Source organism: Xenopus laevis, chromosome 5L (assembly GCF_017654675.1).
Source record: "Xenopus laevis strain J_2021 chromosome 5L, Xenopus_laevis_v10.1, whole genome shotgun sequence".
NCBI classification, from domain to species: Eukaryota; Metazoa; Chordata; class Amphibia; order Anura; family Pipidae; genus Xenopus; species Xenopus laevis.
In genome coordinates this window covers 169,475,941-169,495,591 of record NC_054379.1, presented here as the reverse complement: position 1 = coordinate 169,495,591, position 19,651 = coordinate 169,475,941, and the positions used below count along the sequence as shown (strand labels likewise).

Here is a 19,651-nt window from a genome sequence, read left to right as displayed (position 1 = left end):
GGGGTTGTTCTGTGACCATATAAAGGCACAAGGCTGCAGGCTGAGTTATACAGGGAACTCTGAGTATCACTCATGTATTATAAGGGATAATGTACCCCCTACTGTAAATGATAAGGATATTAGAAGTCACTGAGGGGTTGTTCTGTGACCATATAAAGGCACAAGGCTGCAGGCTGAGTTATACAGGGAACTCTGAGTATCACTCATGTATTATAAGGGATAATATGTAGGATGTAAATTCCATGTATAGAAGAGCATAAATCAGTGTTGGGGTGAGTTACTGATAATGAAGCAGCTTTATTTATGAAATGTTAGAAGACTGTGGAAGGGGTGTAATTGCTGCCTGAGGAACCAATAAAATCAGTAAATGGAGCCAAAGGAGCAGAGAGAGGAGGGGACAAGGGTAGGTGACATAGAGGAGACTAAATCGCCAGCAGAGGGCACTTTATAAGCACTTTTATATAAGCAAAGACCAGAAACTGCAGGAACTGTTAGTAAATAAAATCCTGTTTAGTAATAAATCCCTGCAAATAATAAAGCATCGAATTAGTGATACACTGAATCTGTATTCCACCCAATCCCGAGCAGCTAAACCAGATCCCAAACCTAGTCATGTGACTTTAACTCTCTGAATCTTTATTAGTCAACAACTGATGCAATATTTACATATTTTACTTACATCTTAATATGCAAATTAGGGTTCAGACTTGGCTTGCTGTTTGGACAAATGTTTTGTTGAGGATATGAGGATATGATGTGATATATATATATATATATATATATATAAAAATGCGTGTAGTCCGCACACCATGAAATGGAAATAACCTGGGTGCTAGTCCAAGTAAATAATGTGTAGCAAGCGTAGGATGACAGCACTCCAAGGATTTGACAAACAAAATATGGTATCAAAAATAGAATAGGTTTATTAGATCCGACGTTTCAGTTCCTCACAGGAACTTTCTTCAGGGAATACAGAACACAGTGCACAGTGGAACGCTTAAAACAACAATTTGGCGCCAAGCAAGGTTGCTAGGCAACAGTAAACAACGTGAGGGACACCATAGGACCCCAACCGTGTGGGGAAATATTTGGAGATTAAAAGCAAACATGGTTGTGGAGTAAAATATCAGACCTATTCACATTGATCTTGCGCCAGAAATGACAGGCAACCAGGATAATAACGCGTATAGTACAGAGAGCATGGGGGCGTGTCGTACCGCCCATATATGGACCTTCAGAGGTGGGTGCGGTCATTCACCACACAGGCATCAGTGGGGCGGTGCGTATTGACACGCATGGTGGGAACTCCCAACGGTAGCTCGGCTCATCTCCCCTAGCAACGTGCAGCGGCTTCATTAATACAGAGGCTGGGACCCAGTAGTATAGTGGCTGCAGCGCATATAGGTGCGGTGCTGCGCACATCTCTACCATTGGTCCGTGCCTATAAGTATGCGGGAGACTGAGCCCTCTGTTACCACCTGTGCCTATTAGATCGCCATGACACCTTGCCTGTTTGCCCACATATTAGGACCATCACTAGCTCTTGTAGAAGGAGCCAACCCTTCCGCTCCATTTTACCTGGTTTCCAAAGGTGAATCAGAAGCGCCAATGATCAAATATAGTGAGTCATGGGTCTGGAAAGTAAAGCAACATTGTTGCAGCATAAAAACTGTGACAATTAGCAGGCAGATAAGAATTGAAACAAACATTAACAGGGATGTAATGCATCAACACAGAATATAGTACATCTAGAGAATCAGACAAAGCATCCCAAGGGCAATAATTCGTTAAGTCCTCGGGGGGCCACAGTGTCCAATTTATGAATCCATCTGGATTCTCTTCTGAGTAATGCCTGGTCCCTGTTACCACCCCTAGCCAGGGGTGGTTGATGGTCGATCGCCATACACCTGAAGGTAGGGAGAGTGTGCCCTTTGGACAGAAAATGTTGAGCTACTGGCTGCAAGGCTTTGCCTTCTTTCAGGGCTTTACTGATGGACGAGCGGTGATTGCTGATCCGTTCCTTCAATGTTGTACATGTTTTCCCGACGTAATACATACCACAGGGGCATGTAATGATGTAAACGATATAGGTCGAGCAACAACCTAGTCTGTGCAAGATTTTGAATCTTTTTCCCGTATGGGGGTGGGGAAAGTCAGGCCCCGTAAGTAGGCACCGGCAAGTCACGCAATCAGGGCACTTGTAGCACCCTAATTTTCTCTGGGAGGCTAGCCAACTGGATTCCGTGTTTGTAATGCCCTTAAAGTCTGTTCTCACCAGTAGGTCTCTGAGATTTCTGCCTCTCCTGTAACCCATCATAGGTCCCCTGACGGAGTGTAGGCTAAGAGAGTCGTCCAGGCTCAGCATGGGCCAGTGTTTGTTGATGCTGGCTGTTAAGTGACGGGAAGCTGTCGAGTAGGTCGTAGTAAAAATCAGGGTGTTCTTGGAACCCTCCTTATCCTTAGGGCTCGTTTGCAGAAGTTCAGCTTGCGTGTGGTGGAGGGCCCTCTCGAGTTGTTTGTATAGTGAGTCCTGTGTGTATCCTCTGTTGAGGAATCTGTCAAACATTTCTCGAAGCTGTGTTTCGGCTGTCTCTCTGGAGCTGTTATTGCGTATTACCCTTAGAAATTGTGAGTATGGGATCCCCTGGGTAGTACTTGGAGGATGGTTGCTTGCTGCATGTAGGATCGAATTGCGGTCAGTAGATTTTCTGAAGAGTCTGGTGCCAACTCCCGGGCCATCTAGAAAAATGTTCAAGTCAAGGAAATCGATGTTCAATCTGCTGTAGTTGAGGGTAAGCTTAATGGGACTGTCTCCCATGTTCAGAGCCTGATGGAATAAAAGTAGCTTTTCTTCTGAATCTGTCCAGATAAAAAACAAATCATCTATATAGCGGAAATAAGTGAGTATCGAATGGCCACAGTAGGGGACTATGTTCAGAGTCTCAAATTCCAACATGTAGATGTTGGCATAGGACGGTGCCAATGCACTGCCCATCGCCGTGCCCGCCACCTGTAGATAGAATGATTGTTCAAATCTGAAGAAGTTCCTTGATAGTGTGAGTTCCAGGAGTTGGATTAAGAGCTCGATAGGTACATCTCCAGGAGGTGAGGCTTGCAGAGCTCTCCTGCAGGCTTGTACCCCCTGATCGTGAGGGATCACTGTATAAAGGCTTTTAACGTCCATGGTCACCAAAATACTAGACTCTGGGATGGGTGGCAGCTCCTTCAGTCTTCTGATGACATGTCCAGAATCCTGTGTGTAAGAGGACATAGATTGCACCAAGGGCTGTAAGTAATAATCAATGAAAGTTGAGACAGATTGGTATAACGAGCCCACCGCAGAAATGATCGGTCTGCCCGGGGGAGCAGATAGCGACTTGTGCACCTTAGGTAAAGTATATAAAATGGGTGTTCGGGGGTATTTTGTCACCAGAAAATTAAATGTGTTCACATCTAACCACCCAGCATTCTTGGCCATCAGCAAAACTGAGTCAAGTTCCTTTTTGAATTTGATGGTGGGGTCGCCAGGGAGTAAGCGATAGGTGGCAGTATCAGAGAGTTGACCAAGGATTTCTGTTCGATAGTAAGCATAGTCTAAAAGGACGATAGCTCCACCCTTATCGGCTGGTCTTATGACAAGTTCTTTGTCGTCTTTAAGAGTCCTGATTGCCCGTCTCTCTTGCGAGTTGAGATTGTGATGAGGCCTGAAATCGTGCTTCATGTTGTCGATCTCTCTACTGAGGATGTTGCCAAAGGTTTTAATGGCTGCCGGGGGATTTGGAGGTTCAAAATTGCTTTTCGCCCGGAACTTGGGTATAGGAAGCTCTGTTGTATTTTTAAAATGTTCTTTAAGTTTGAGTTTTCTCTGGAACTTGTATACATCAACCAACAGGTCAAAAGGGTCGGGTGGGGACGAGGGTACGAAGGACAAACCTTTGGAAAGCAGTGAGGTTTCGCCAGGCTGGAGGATATGTTTGCTTAGGTTGAAGATTATGGTTTCTTCCCCCTGGGGGGTTTTCCTCTTATGCTTATGCCCTCCCCGCCGCGTGTGCCTTCTGTGTCTTCTTTTTCTTTCACCGCTTTTGATCTTGTGGCTACTCCTAAAAAAGAAGTGTTGTTGGTCTTGTTTTCTGGTCCGGTGTCTGAATTTGTGGATTGGTCAGAACTGTCTACCGAGGTAAAGGACTTGGGGATGCGTTTCTTACGTCTCAAAGGTACTCTATAATTATCCGATCTGAGCCCCATCAGCCACCCGTAAACTCGTCTCGCTTTATAATCATCAGACACCTTTTGTAGTTTGTTCTGCTTAAATGAAGTTAAGTCCTGTTTATATTTATCCACCAGCTTCTGGAGCTTGTCTAGCCAGTCAGAGGATGTGTCTGCTTTAAGTGTATCTAGGTGCTGTTGTTCCAGGACCCTGATCTCCTCTCTAGTTGTAGCCAGTTCTTTTCCAACCTGTTCCACTACTAATAAGATGAGGTCGAACGAACACCTATTAAGTATCCCGTTTTTTATCTGGACAGATTCAGAAGAAAAGCTACTTTTATTCCATCAGGCTCTGAACATGGGAGACAGTCCCATTAAGCTTACCCTCAACTACAGCAGATTGAACATCGATTTCCTTGACTTGAACATTTTTCTAGATGGCCCGGGAGTTGGCACCAGACTCTTCAGAAAATCTACTGACCGCAATTCGATCCTACATGCAGCAAGCAACCATCCTCCAAGTACTACCCAGGGGATCCCATACTCACAATTTCTAAGGGTAATACGCAATAACAGCTCCAGAGAGACAGCCGAAACACAGCTTCGAGAAATGTTTGACAGATTCCTCAACAGAGGATACACACAGGACTCACTATACAAACAACTCGAGAGGGCCCTCCACCACACGCAAGCTGAACTTCTGCAAACGAGCCCTAAGGATAAGGAGGGTTCCAAGAACACCCTGATTTTTACTACGACCTACTCGACAGCTTCCCGTCACTTAACAGCCAGCATCAACAAACACTGGCCCATGCTGAGCCTGGACGACTCTCTTAGCCTACACTCCGTCAGGGGACCTATGATGGGTTACAGGAGAGGCAGAAATCTCAGAGACCTACTGGTGAGAACAGACTTTAAGGGCATTACAAACACGGAATCCAGTTGGCTAGCCTCCCAGAGAAAATTAGGGTGCTACAAGTGCCCTGATTGCGTGACTTGCCGGTGCCTACTTACGGGGCCTGACTTTCCCCACCCCCATACGGGAAAAAGATTCAAAATCTTGCACAGACTAGGTTGTTGCTCGACCTATATCGTTTACATCATTACATGCCCCTGTGGTATGTATTACGTCGGGAAAACATGTACAACATTGAAGGAACGGATCAGCAATCACCGCTCGTCCATCAGTAAAGCCCTGAAAGAAGGCAAAGCCTTGCAGCCAGTAGCTCAACATTTTCTGTCCAAAGGGCACACTCTCCCTACCTTCAGGTGTATGGCGATCGACCATCAACCACCCCTGGCTAGGGGTGGTAACAGGGACCAGGCATTACTCAGAAGAGAATCCAGATGGATTCATAAATTGGACACTGTGGCCCCCCGAGGACTTAACGAATTATTGCCCTTGGGATGCTTTGTCTGATTCTCTAGATGTACTATATTCTGTGTTGATGCATTACATCCCTGTTAATGTTTGTTTCAATTCTTATCTGCCTGCTAATTGTCACAGTTTTTATGCTGCAACAATGTTGCTTTACTTTCCAGACCCATGACTCACTATATTTGATCATTGGCGCTTCTGATTCACCTTTGGAAACCAGGTAAAATGGAGCGGAAGGGTTGGCTCCTTCTACAAGAGCTAGTGATGGTCCTAATATGTGGGCAAACAGGCAAGGTGTCATGGCGATCTAATAGGCACAGGTGGTAACAGAGGGCTCAGTCTCCCGCATACTTATAGGCACGGACCAATGGTAGAGATGTGCGCAGCACCGCACCTATATGCGCTGCAGCCACTATACTACTGGGTCCCAGCCTCTGTATTAATGAAGCCGCTGCACGTTGCTAGGGGAGATGAGCCGAGCTACCGTTGGGAGTTCCCACCATGCGTGTCAATACGCACCGCCCCACTGATGCCTGTGTGGTGAATGACCGCACCCACCTCTGAAGGTCCATATATGGGCGGTACGACACGCCCCCATGCTCTCTGTACTATACGCGTTATTATCCTGGTTGCCTGTCATTTCTGGCGCAAGATCAATGTGAATAGGTCTGATATTTTACTCCACAACCATGTTTGCTTTTAATCTCCAAATATTTCCCCACACGGTTGGGGTCCTATGGTGTCCCTCACGTTGTTTACTGTTGCCTAGCAACCTTGCTTGGCGCCAAATTGTTGTTTTAAGCGTTCCACTGTGCACTGTGTTCTGTATTCCTGAAGAAAGTTCCTGTGAGGAACTGAAACGTCGGATCTAATAAACCTATTCTATTTTTGATACCATATTTTGTTTGTCAAATCCTTGGAGTGCTGTCATCCTACGCTTGCTATATATATATATATATATATAGAGAGAGAGAGAGAGAGAGAGAGAGAGAGAGAGAGGTAATTAGGATATATATATATATATAGAGAGAGATAATTATGAGTCAGTAGTGAGACGTCCACAAGCCCCCCTGTATGGTGAGAACCCACGAGTGGGCAAATGTGGGGAAACACTAATGAACTGTGTTACTGTGACTTTAAGATGGGAAGAGATTGCCTAAACAAAGCTCTGTTTTTGCCAGAAGCAGTGGTGCCCCTGACTTTACAGGTCGCTAGCTTGTTAGAATGTTAAAGGGGTTGTTTGCCTTTAAATTAACTCTTAGTATGCCGTAGAGAGTGATATTCTGATATAATCTGTAATTGGTTTTCATTTTGTATTATTTATGGCTTTTGAGTTAAGCTTTTTATTCAGTTTGCCGTTTCAGCCATCTGGTTGCTAGGGTCCAAATTCCCCTAACAACCATGCAGTGATGTGAATAAGAGACTGGAATATGAATAGGAGAGGCCTGAATAGAAAGATGAGGAATAAAATAAAAACAATCGTACATTCCATGGGGCTGAACCACAAATACACATTTATTTGTTAATTCAATTACTATTGAGAACAGTGTTTGTCTATATTCTCTGCACTGCTGGTTCTGACCCTTGACACTATATAAACAACACAACAGGGATAAACAAATGCTGCTTGTTAATTGGTTACAAGAGGTGATGTACCCGAGTTTTATTACCTCCCAACATTTTGGAAATACAAAGAGGGACAAAAAGATTTGCAAACAGTGGAACATGTTTGACCACTCCCATTTTCTGGCCACACCCACTAATTACCATGTTCATGTTTTACAAAATTTGTTAGGTTTGAACATATTTCTGTGTTTTTTTCTGTGTTATTACAGTTTTGCTAATGAAGGTGAATTGCCCTTTAAGCTGCAAGTCATTGGGGCTCATTTATAAACACTGGCCAAATTTGCCCCTGGATAGTAACCCATAGCAACCAATCAGTGATTAGCTTTTTTCAGCTGCAGGTTGAACACTGAAAGCAATCATTTGATTTGCCCAGTGTTTATAAATAACCCTGACAGTTTCCCCAAGAGACCTGCTTACCTTAAGTTGTTACAATTGTTTCTTTGCTTATCTTAAATTGGTACAATTGTTTCTTTGCTTATCTTAAGTTGTTACAATTGTTTCTTTGCTTATCTTAAGTTCTTACAATTGTTTCTTTGCTTACCTTCAGTTGTTACAATTGTTTCTTTGCTTATCTTAAGTTGTTACAATTGTTTCTTTTGCTTACCGTAAATTGTTACAATTGTTTCTTTGCTTATCTTAAGTTGCTACAATTGTTTCTTTGCTTATCTTAAATTGTTACAAATGTATCTAAGTGCAGCTGCCACATTTTCTGGGCTCTCTGCCAAAAGCCAATTAAGTTAGAAACTTTGCATCTTTTTCTGGCTGTTCGGTGCAGGAGATCAAAGAGAAAGCTGGGACATTTCAGTAACAATCCGGGACTGCAGGTTGAGCTGTCAAAATCAGGATTGTCCCGTGAAAAAACGGCCCAGTTGGGAGTTGTGTATTACACTTTATAAGCTGAATGGGGTACAGAGCAGACCTGCAGATGGTCACATTCAGCACAATGTATGTTAAGTGTTTGTGATTCCTCAGGATACAGCTGGTGCCATTTCTCATGAGTTATAAGTGATGCCCTGAGCTATGTGTGTGTTAGTGTCCAGGCATGTGTCCCTGGCACAGTCTTTGCACACACACTCTCACACACAAGTGGAAGGGTACACTTTGCTTTGGGGCAGACACTGGGCACATCACAGGAAGACGTGAATACATAACAGTCACAAGTAGCTGCTGCCCTTCCTCCCTGCACCACTGATATATTGTATATGAGAGTGATATATTGTATATGTGAGTGATATATTGTATATGAGAGTGATATATTGTATATGTGAGTGATATATTGTATATGTGACTGATATATTGTATATGTGAGTGATATATTGTATATGTGACTGATATATTGTATATGTGACTGATATATTGTATATGTGAGTGATATATTGTATATGTGACTGATATATTGTATATGTGGGTGATATATTGTATATGTGACTGATATATTGTATATGTGACTGATATATTGTATATGTGACTGATATATTGTATATGTGACTGATATATTGTATATGTGACTGATATATTGTATATGTGACTGATATATTGTATATGTGACTGATATATTATATATGTGACTGATATATTGTATATGTGGGTGATATATTGTATATGTGACTGATATATTGTATATGTGACTGATATATTGTATATGTGACTGATATATTGTATATGTGACTGATATATTATATATGTGACTGATATATTGTATATGTGGGTGATATATTGTATATGTGACTGATATATTGTATATGTGACTGATATATTGTATATGTGACTGATATATTGTATATGTGACTGATATATTGTATATGTGGGTGATATATTGTATATGTGACTGATATATTATATATGTGACTGATATATTGTATATGTGGGTGATATATTGTATATGTGACTGATATATTGTATATGGTGTCCTAATGTGACTGCACTGTACCCGCTGTCTCTCAATAATATCTGGAGGGATGTGAGTTGAGTGTAGTGCTAAACAAGCCCCTCCCACAACCATAAGCCACACCCATTGTTATAAAAAGCCTCACAAACCAATACTTTCTGGTTTCATCCACTTTAAAGCAAAGCCATTTTAATATTTCCTTTTTGGTATTTCCTCCTAATGTACAGTTTGATGGGCAGTGTGTATAGATTTATGTGACTCCTTTTCTCTATATCCCTCTCTGATGCCTCCACCTTCTTCATCTGTTTAATGTTTCTCTATCGCTTCTACTTCTCTCCCAGCAATCGTTTATCCTCTTTATATTTAACTATATTATGTTTTCTCTGCATTTTATTTGCCTGCAGAAGTGGAGAGGAGCAAAAGAAAGTTCTGGGATTCATATCTCTTGTATCAGCACTGAGGGTACTCAATTCTGTCCCTGATCAAATGAGTGTCACTGACCAAACAACTATTGCTCTTTTTCTTCAATTTTATTACATGGATTTCTAACCAGGCCTATACATAGTCCAATCACTCATTCAATCAAATGCCTGGTTGCTAGGATAATTTAGACCCTAGCAACCAGATAGCTGCTGAAATTCTGAACGGCAGAGCTACAGATTAAAAAGCAAAATTAAAAAAAAACACAGATAATAAAAAATGAAGACCAACTGCAAACTGTCTCAGAATAGCTGAATACTAAAAGTTAATTTAAAAGTGAACATTACCCCTTTAAGTGTGCGTGAACCCTGAGTCCATACACATAACATGTACTTATTTGTTGAGGTCACACAAATCCATATCTTTACTGATCTTGCCATCAAATTGTACTGAGATTAGATGGAGGGACAGTAGTTTAGGGCTCATAAGAGCAGGACTCCCTGGGGTACAATGGTGCGTGACTCCCTGGGGTACAATGGTGCCTGACTCCCTGGGGTACAATGGTGCCTGACTCCCTGGGGTACAATGGTGCCTGACTCCCTGGGGTACAATGGTGCCCGACTCCCTGGGGTACAATGGTGCCCGACTCCCTGGGGTACAATGGTGCCTGACTCCCTGGGGAACAACAATGGTGCCTGACTCCCTGGGGAACAACAATGGTGCCTGACTCCCTGGGGAACAACAATGGTGCGTGACTCCCTGGGATACAATGGTGCCTGACTCCCTGGAAATAATGGTGCCTGACTCCCTGGGAACAATGGTGCCTGACTCCCTGGGATACAATGGTGCCTGACTCCCTGGGATACAATGGTGCCTGACACCCTGGAATACAATGGTGCCTGACTCCCTGGGATACAATGGTGCCCGACTCCCTGGGTAAAATGGGTGGCGTACTCCTGGAACAATTGCCTGATCCTGGGATCAATGGTGCCTGACTCCCTGGGAACAATGGCCTGACCCCTGGGATACAAAGGTTTGTGACTCCCGGAACAACGGGCTGACTCCCGGGGTACAAGGGGCGACCCCTGGGAAAAACAATGGTGCTGATCCCTGGGGAACAAAATGGTGCCTGATCCCGGGTACATGGCCTATCCTGGGATACAATGGTGCCTGACTCCCTGGGATACAATGGTGCCTGACTCCCTGGGATACAATGGTGCCTGACTCCCTGGGATACAATGGTGCCTGACACCCTGGGAACAATGGTACCTGACTCCCTGGGATACAATGGTGCCTGACTCCCTGGGATACAATAGTGCCTGTCACCCTGGGATACAATGGTGCCTGACTCCCTGGGGTACAATGGTGCCTGTCTCCCTGGGGTACAATGGTGCCTGACTCCCTGGGGTACAATGGTGCGTGACTCCCTGGGATACAATGGTGCCTGACTCCCTGGGATACAATGGTGTGTGACTCCCTGGGATACAATGGTGCCTGACTCCCTGGGGTACAATGGTGCGTGACTCCCTGGGGTACAATGGTGCGTGACTCCCTGGAATACAATGGTGCCTGACTCCCTGGGGTACAACTTTGCCTGACTCCCTGGGGTACAACGGTGCCTGACTCCCTGGAGTACAATGGTGCCTGACTCCCTGGGGTACAATGGTGTGTGACTGCCTGGGATACAATGGTGCCTGACTCCCTGGGGTACAACTTTGCCTGACTCCCTGGGGTACAACGGTGCCTGACTCCCTGGAGTACAATGGTGCCTGACTCCCTGGGGTACAATGGTGCCTGACTCCCTGGGGTACAATGGTGCCTGACTCCCTAGGGTACAATGGTGCCTGACTCCCTGGGATACAATGGTGCTTGACTCCCTGGGGTACAATAGTGCCTGACTCCCTGGGGTACAATGGTGGGTGCCTGTCCTGAGATGGCAGGAATGTGAGAATAAAATGATAATATCAGAGTATCTGTTGTTAGAATAGAAGTAATGTGAGAGGTCAGAGACTTTGCTTCTAGTTACAATAGTGATGAGAGGTAACGTCAGGTAACAGGCCCGGCTGCACTTTACTTCTCATCAATAAATCACACCGTCAATATTTCATGTGCCCCAGGCTCCCAGGCTCCGTTTCCCCTGCAAATGAGGCACAGTTATCCACATACACATTAATCACTCCATTTCCCAGCAGCCCCTACTGAGCATGCTCCCTAACTGTTACTAACGTCTGTCCCATAGCAACTGCTACATACGGTACATGAGTCGCTCATGCTGGGTCAGACTCCTGATACAATGTAACACAATGTAACACAAGGAGCTGATTAACAGACCTGACTTTGCTGCTGGGGGTCTAAGACCTTTGCAACATTGTTTAAACAGTGACAAGCAGGAGTTAAACAAATGCCGCTTTCAATAGCATTTTTTTTACAAATAACTTTAAAAGCAGTGAAACATTTTTAATCAATGTATATTGGAAAGTTGTTTAGAATTATGTTTTCTATAAGGCACATTTTTATTTTGGGGTTTAATTGCCCTTTAAGGGTTAAATTGGCGGGTAATCGCCAGTAAAGAAGCCCCTGGTCTGAATGGGGAACATAATAATAATAATATTATTTAGCATATGACGTTGGCAGTATGAGAGGCCGTGTGGGTAAATAGCTGTCAGTATATATATATAGTATATAGTCACTCCTGTATCACTGCTGATTGTGTCATTGGGGATTTCACTGGGAGAGAGAATTTGGCTAAATAGTCACTTGTTTAAGCAGCAGAAGGACCCCCCCATAATAACGAGACTTGGCTTATATCTTCCAATGCCCGTGCCAAGATATTCTATTCATTTGGCACAGCCAGTATGGGTGCCACATCTTAGAGTCCTGCACGGCTCCATTTTTTGGAACCCGTACCCGCAACCTGCAATCCGCTACCCGACCCGCAAGTACCTTATCCGCAACCCGGACCTACAACCTGCTGACCATCAAGAATCAGGAAGTGCTGTCATTGTAAACCGGAAGTGACATCATCGGAAGTACTCGTGATCAGAAAAATGGAGTAAAAATCTCTATTGACAAGACTCGGAAGCCAGACCCGCGACCCGGAATAATCAGCATATTAACCCCATACATGGCAGTATAATTAGTACAGAAAATGGATAATGAGCATATTAACCCAGACTTGCCAATATAATCCCTAAATAAACTTGATATTGTGCATATTAATCCTACATGTGCCAGTATAATTACTACAGAAAATTAATATTCAGCATATCAACCCCATACATGGCTGTATAATTAGTACAGAAAATGGATAATGAGCATATTAACCCAGACTTGCCAATATAATCCCTAAATAAACTTGATATTGGACATATTAACCCTACATGTGCCAGTATAATTACTACAGAAAATGAATAATCATCATATTAACCCCATACATGGCAGTATAATTGGTACAGAAAATGGATAATGAGCATATTAACCCAGATTTGCCAATATAATCCCTAAATAAACTTGATATTGGGCATATTAACCCTACATGTGCCAGTATAATTACTACAGAAAATGAATAATCAGCATATTAACCCCATACATGGCAGTATAATTAGTACAGAAAATGGATAATGAGCATATTAACCCAGACTTGCCAATATAATCCCTAAATAAACTTGATATTGGGCATATTAACCCTACAAGTGCCAGTATAATTACTACAGAAAATAAATAAACAGCATAATAACCCCATACATGGCAGTATAATTAGTACAGAAAATGGATAATGAGCATATTAACCCAGACTTGCCAATATAATCCCTAAATAAACTTGATATTGGGCATATTAACCCTACATGTGCCAGTATAATTACTACAGAAAATGAATAATCAGCATATTAACCCCAGCTGTGCCAATCACTGCTGAAATAATGGCCACTGAGCACTCCATTGACTCCAGACATGTCAGTGAGATCAGTGGAAACACGAGATTTTCTCTGAAGAACGTGGGGGGCAGCAGTGACAAGGGGAGTATTAATGGAAGCCATTTTGTCCTTTTATGACACCCTGATTGACAGCAATGTGTTGCCAGAGACTGATGGAGAAATACAGAGCTGGAGCCAGCGCTGGAGACAACGGGCATCACTATGGAGCTTATATTGAGCATTACTGGGGGACAAGATAGACGAGGTAATGAGGCAAAACCACAAAGCATTATAAATACTAACAACACACTAATAATCTCCAGCACAATATCTCATATGTATGAAGAGTAATCACATTAAGTGCTCCCAAATCCCCAGATAGAACATCACATTTACTATTGTGTTTATGGGATAGGAAGAGCTCATTGGGGATTTGGCCAGAGGAGACACACATCTCATTATTCTACTTTATATTCACCTGTTTACTCATTCATCAGCCCAACCTGCTCAATCCCCATTCTCTAATAGTACCATCCTCTCCTAAACGTATTAACCTGTTAACTTCCACCTCTCCTGTTTGAAATCTCAGCAGCTTCATGTACTTACCATGCTTTGCTTGCGCTTTCTCCCTGGACGCCCCGTTTTCTTTGTGGACACCCCTTTGTCTGGCTTTTCGTCTTTGCTCTTATTTTCTTCCATGGCTGCATCTCCCTGGAATGACAAAGTGTTGCTGTCACAGACTCATAAGGGGCAGATAAATATGGCTTCCATAAACCACACTGCTACAGTAGCTTCTCCATGCACCCCACAATAACCTCCTCAAACCACATCCCTACAGTGGCTTCTCCATGCACCCCACAATCACCTCCTCAAACCACATCCCTACAGTGGCTTTTCCATGCACCCCACAATGACCTCCTCAAACCACATCCCCACAGTGGCTTCTCCATGCACCCCACAATCACCTCCTCAAACCACATCCCTACAGTGGCTTCTCCATGCACCCCACAATCACCTCCTCAAACCACATCTCTACAGTGTCTTCTTAATGCACCCCACAATCACCTCCTCAATCCACACCCCTACAGTGGCTTCTCCATGCACCCCACAATGACCTCCTGAAACCACTTTACTACAGTGGCTTCTCCATGCACCCCACAATGACCTCCTGAAACCACTTTCCTACAGTGGCTTCTCCATGCACCCCACATTTACCTCCTGAAACCACATCCCTACAATGGCTTCTCCATGCACCCCACAATGACCTCCTGAAACCACATTCTTACAGTGGCTTCTCCACGCACCCCACAATGACCTCCTGAAACCACATCCCTATAGTGGCTTCTCCGTGCACCCCACAATCACCTCCTCAAACCACTTCCCTACAGTGGCTTCTCCGTGTACCCCACAATCACCTCCTCAAACCACATCCCCACAGTGGCTTCTCCATGCACCCCACAATCACCTCCTGAAACCACATCCCTACAGTGGCTTCTCCATGCACCCCACAATCACCTCCTGAAACCACATCCCTACAGTGGCTTCTCCATGCACCCCACAATGACCTCTCAAACCACATCCCTACAATGGCTTCTCCATGCACCCCACAATGATCTCCTCAAACCACATTTCTACAGTGGCGTCTCCATGCACCCCACAATCACCTCCTGAAACCACATCCTTACAGTGGCTTCTCCATGCACCCCACAATCACCTCCTGAAACTACATCCCTACAGTGGCTTCTCCGTGCACCCCACAATCACCTCCTCAAACCACTTCCCTACAGTGGCTTCTCCGTGTACCCCACAATCACCTCCTCAAACCACATCCCCACAGTGGCTTCTCCATGCACCCCACAATGACCTCCTGAAACCACATCCCTACAGTGGCTTCTCCATGCACCCCACAATCACCTCCTCAAACCACATCCCTACAGTGGCTTCTCCATGCACCCCACAATGACCTCTCAAACCACATCCCTACAGTGGCTTCTCCATGCACCCCACAATGATCTCCTCAAACCACATTTCTACAGTGGCGTCTCCATGCACCCCACAATCACCTCCTGAAACTACATCCCTACAGTGGCTTCTCCATGCACCCCACAATCACCTCCTCATACCACATCCCCACAGTGGCTTCTCCATGCACCCCACAATGACCCCCCTCAAACCTCCTACCAACATGTGACCCTTCTTTATTCCTTACTATGTGTTTATCAGCATAACCCTCCCACTCCCTCAAAGTACTAACAATTATACAGCCACTAATTATTCACCATGACAACAAGTTGTGTACAGTTTTAATTGTGGAAAACACTTCCCATCCCATAGAGACAGTTACACACAATTTGCTTGGGAAACTCTAGTAGTTAGTACTGACTAGAGCCTGTGCATGACACACCAGTCCTTGCTATGGGCAGCAGTATGGCAGCACCTGCATATATTAGTACATGTAAACATACTTATCACAAAAAAGATATTTCTCCCCAGAACCTGGTGCCAACATAGAGTGGTAATGAGCAGCATATGGACAGAAGCCTCAATAGCATGTCTGTCCCAGGTGCCATGTTACTTGCAATGCCTTATACTCATACTCATACTAACTTATACTCATATTAAACTCCTACTCATACTAATCATGTGCAGGCCCATCTGCTCTTTGTCTCACAGACTATCCCCAAATACAATATAACCAATGAACCGGCCGTGAAGTCAGTGAGGCCCAGTGTAGACTATTTTCAACATGAACACAATGAATTTAATTAGTGTTTATATTTATTCAGCTTTGTTGTTACTCACTAATCCCTATACACAAGGACACACATATTCTCCTTTAAATTACACCCCCCTCTCCCCCAAACTCTCCTTAGGTGCCGGGGCATCTTGTGACTCACGCTGGGCAACCACCTGTCTGGCCACTAATGAGATTAATGCAGGCGGCCGGCTACTATATATAGATCTGCAGCTACATGTCACCAGAGCCCACATTATTCCTCTACTAATCATGCCACTTAGACTGTAAGCTCTGCAGGACAGGCTTCTCCTCTCTCTTGTCTCTTAAACACTGTTACTGTAACTGTACTTTATTTATTAATGTATTGAGCCCTGTAAGTTCTAATCTCTATATACAGTACATACATTTGACACCATGATGGATACAAAAGCAAACTTAAAGAGGTAGTCCCCCTCTAGACCTTAGTTTGACAATAGTTTATCAAAATGTCCTTATTTACTATTGCCCCTAGAGAAACCTGCCCAACTCATATCCCTCTGCACTTGCACATACTATACACTTTCCCTTTACACAACCCAACGGCTCCATTCCAATGGCTCACACTTGTCTTTATAAATAGCAATGGGCAACTAGAAGCGAAGTTATAGAGAGACGACAACACCCAAATGTGAGCAAAACCCAACAGGGAAAACAGGTGATTGGGCAATTCTGTACAACACAATTACACTTGCCTTTAACTAGTAGCAATATATATATAGCACTCACCCCAAATCTCCCCCTAACTGACCTTCAGACTGGGCCCCCTTAGCTAATAACAAGGTTACAGATATATAGAAACATTGGGGTGTCACCCTGCTATAGTTCCAGGGGTACCCAGGGCACAAATAATCACTCACCCCAAATCTCCCCCTAACTGACCTTCAGACTGGGCCCCCTTAGCTCATAACAAGGTTACAGATATATAGAAACATTGGGGTAACAGTCACCCTGCTATAGTTCCAGGGGTACCCAGGGTACAAATAATCACTCACCCCAAATCTCCCCCTAACTGACCTTCAGACTGGGCCCCCTTAGCTCATAACAAGGTTACAGATATAGAAACATTGGGGTGTCACTCTGCTATAGTTCCAGGGGTACCCAGGGTTCAAATAAGCAATCACCCCAAATCTCCCTCTAACTGACCTTCAGACTGGGCCCCCTTAGCTCATAACAAGGTTACAGATATATAGAAACATTGGGGTGTCACCCTGCTATAGTTCCAGGGGTACCCAGGGTACAAATAAACACTCACCCAAATCTCCCCTAACTCGCCTTCAGACTGGGCCCTTAGCTCATAACAAGGTTACAGATATATAGAAACATTGGGGTGTCACCCTGCTATAGTTCCAGGGGTACCCAGGGCACAAATAAGCACTCACCCCAAATCTCCCCCTAACTGACCTTCAGACTGGGCCCCCTTAGCTCATAACAAGGTTACAGATATATAGAAACATTGGGGTGTCACCCTGCTATAGTTCGAGGGGTACCCAGGGTAGAAATAAGTACTCACCCCAAATCTCCCCCTAACTGACCTTCAGACTGGGCCCCCTTAGCTCATAACAAGGTTACAGATATATAGAAACATTGGGGTGTCACCCTGCTATAGTTCCAGGGGTACCCAGGGCACAAATAAGCATTACATGGTCCCCCCAGTATTCCATAGATTCTATAGATAATGGGATTGTCCCATGTGGGGAATGTATCAGTGGTTGAGTTAAAGGGAGTGACATTTAGGAGTAACACAGGGCAGTTACTGGATTAGGAAATGAATTGTTTGGGTGCAGGTTGCAGAGGGGGGGCAGGTGGGTGCCAGTAATCCTCTTTATTCAGTAATTCTCTATGGCATTAACACACAGGGGAATAGTGTGGCCCTCCAGTTATGTGCAGGGCCCAGTCTACCTTAAATTAAACCTCTCTAAAACTGAAATGGTTCTCTTTCCTCCAACTAACACCAGTAACATCCCCGAAGTATCCATCATAGTTAACAATTCCACTATCACCCCCTCTCCCCAGGCCCGGTGCCTTGGGGTTATCCTAGATTCTGCCCTGTCATTCACTCCTCATATCCAGTCACTTATTAAATCATGTCACTTCCACCTAAGGAACATATCCAAAATACCATCATTTATCACCCAAAATTCTTATTCACTCTCATCATATCACGTCTAGACTACTGTAACTCTCTTTTAATTGGCCTCCCCCTCCAGAGACTGTCAGCTCTCCAGTCCATAATGAACACTGCTGCGAGGCTCATACACCTCAGCAACCGCTCCTCCTCTGCCTCACCATTCTGTCAATCCCTGCACTGGCTTCCATTACCTTTCAGAATCAAATTCAAATTAATGACACTGACATTCAAAGCACTTCATAACTCTGCTCCACCCTACATCTCTGAACTCATCTCTATATACTCACCCACTCGCTTACTACGCTCCTCTACTGACCTGCTCCTCAACTCTTCTCTCATTACCTCCTCACATGCTCACATTCAAGACTTTGCAAGGGCTGCACCCTCCTCTGGAACTCTCTCCCACGGTCTGTGCGACTTTCTCCCAACCTTTTCTTCCCTTTAGATTGTAAGCTCTTTTGCACAGGGCCTTCCTCACATTTTGTACCGGTATTGATTGTGATGTATGTAACTCCATATGTTCTATGTATGTTATTCATGTGATTTAGTGTATAATGACATTTACTTTACAGCGCTACGCAATATGTTGGCGCTATATAAATAAATATTAATAATAATGTGGTACTGCTGCAGCTGAATGGGGTCTAATGATGACACACACTGCTGTAATGTCAGCTCACAACTGTCATACCACAAACACACAGCAGCCAAGGGACACTCTTAAAGGGACACTGTCACCATAATGACTGATAAGTTAGGGGTGTAGCCCAGTAAAGTGTATTCTGGACACCCCGCCTGTACAGACAAACGGACAGATTGTGATGGTCAGTCTGTGATGTACCAGATGAGTAGTGAGTACAACAGCTGCTTATATTACTATTCTCTAGCCGAGGGACGAGAGAGAGATTTTGGCCAATGACAACAAAGGAGCCTCAGTGTTGGGCAAAAGGGGTCAAGGTGGAGCGAAGAGAAAATGAAATGGGGCATCTCCATAGTACCCATATGATCCGCCTGCGTACATATGGACACTCACTCACTACTCACTTCCATCTCACTGACCCTGCACAGTCCTTTCACATAATGCATCCTCAACCTGCCAATCAACTAGTCCATTTAGATGCTGCAGACTGCACTGCTTTCTGTACAGCCACACCATATGCTACACACTTGCTTGCTGACTCAGTGTAGGGTGGGCCAAGCATTCAGCCAGGGGGTCCCCCTATTCCTTATTATTTATGTTAAATCTGTGGCTGTCCAGCTGCTACTAAACCACAACTCCCAGCAGGTTACACAACAAGTGTGCAGCAGGTTATCT

General features: G+C 44.3%; 1 protein-coding gene across 1 annotated transcript in view; it reads right to left on the bottom strand.

Annotated features, from left to right (window-relative positions):
* LOC108716062 (DNA (cytosine-5)-methyltransferase 3A) overlaps positions 1-19,651 on the bottom strand; it is a 128,858-nt gene that overhangs the window by 90,121 nt on the left and 19,086 nt on the right. The window contains exon 3 of the mRNA XM_041563656.1: positions 14,039-14,143. Within this exon, the coding sequence (XP_041419590.1) occupies positions 14,039-14,143 (105 nt within the window). The remainder of the gene's footprint in view (positions 1-14,038; positions 14,144-19,651) is intronic.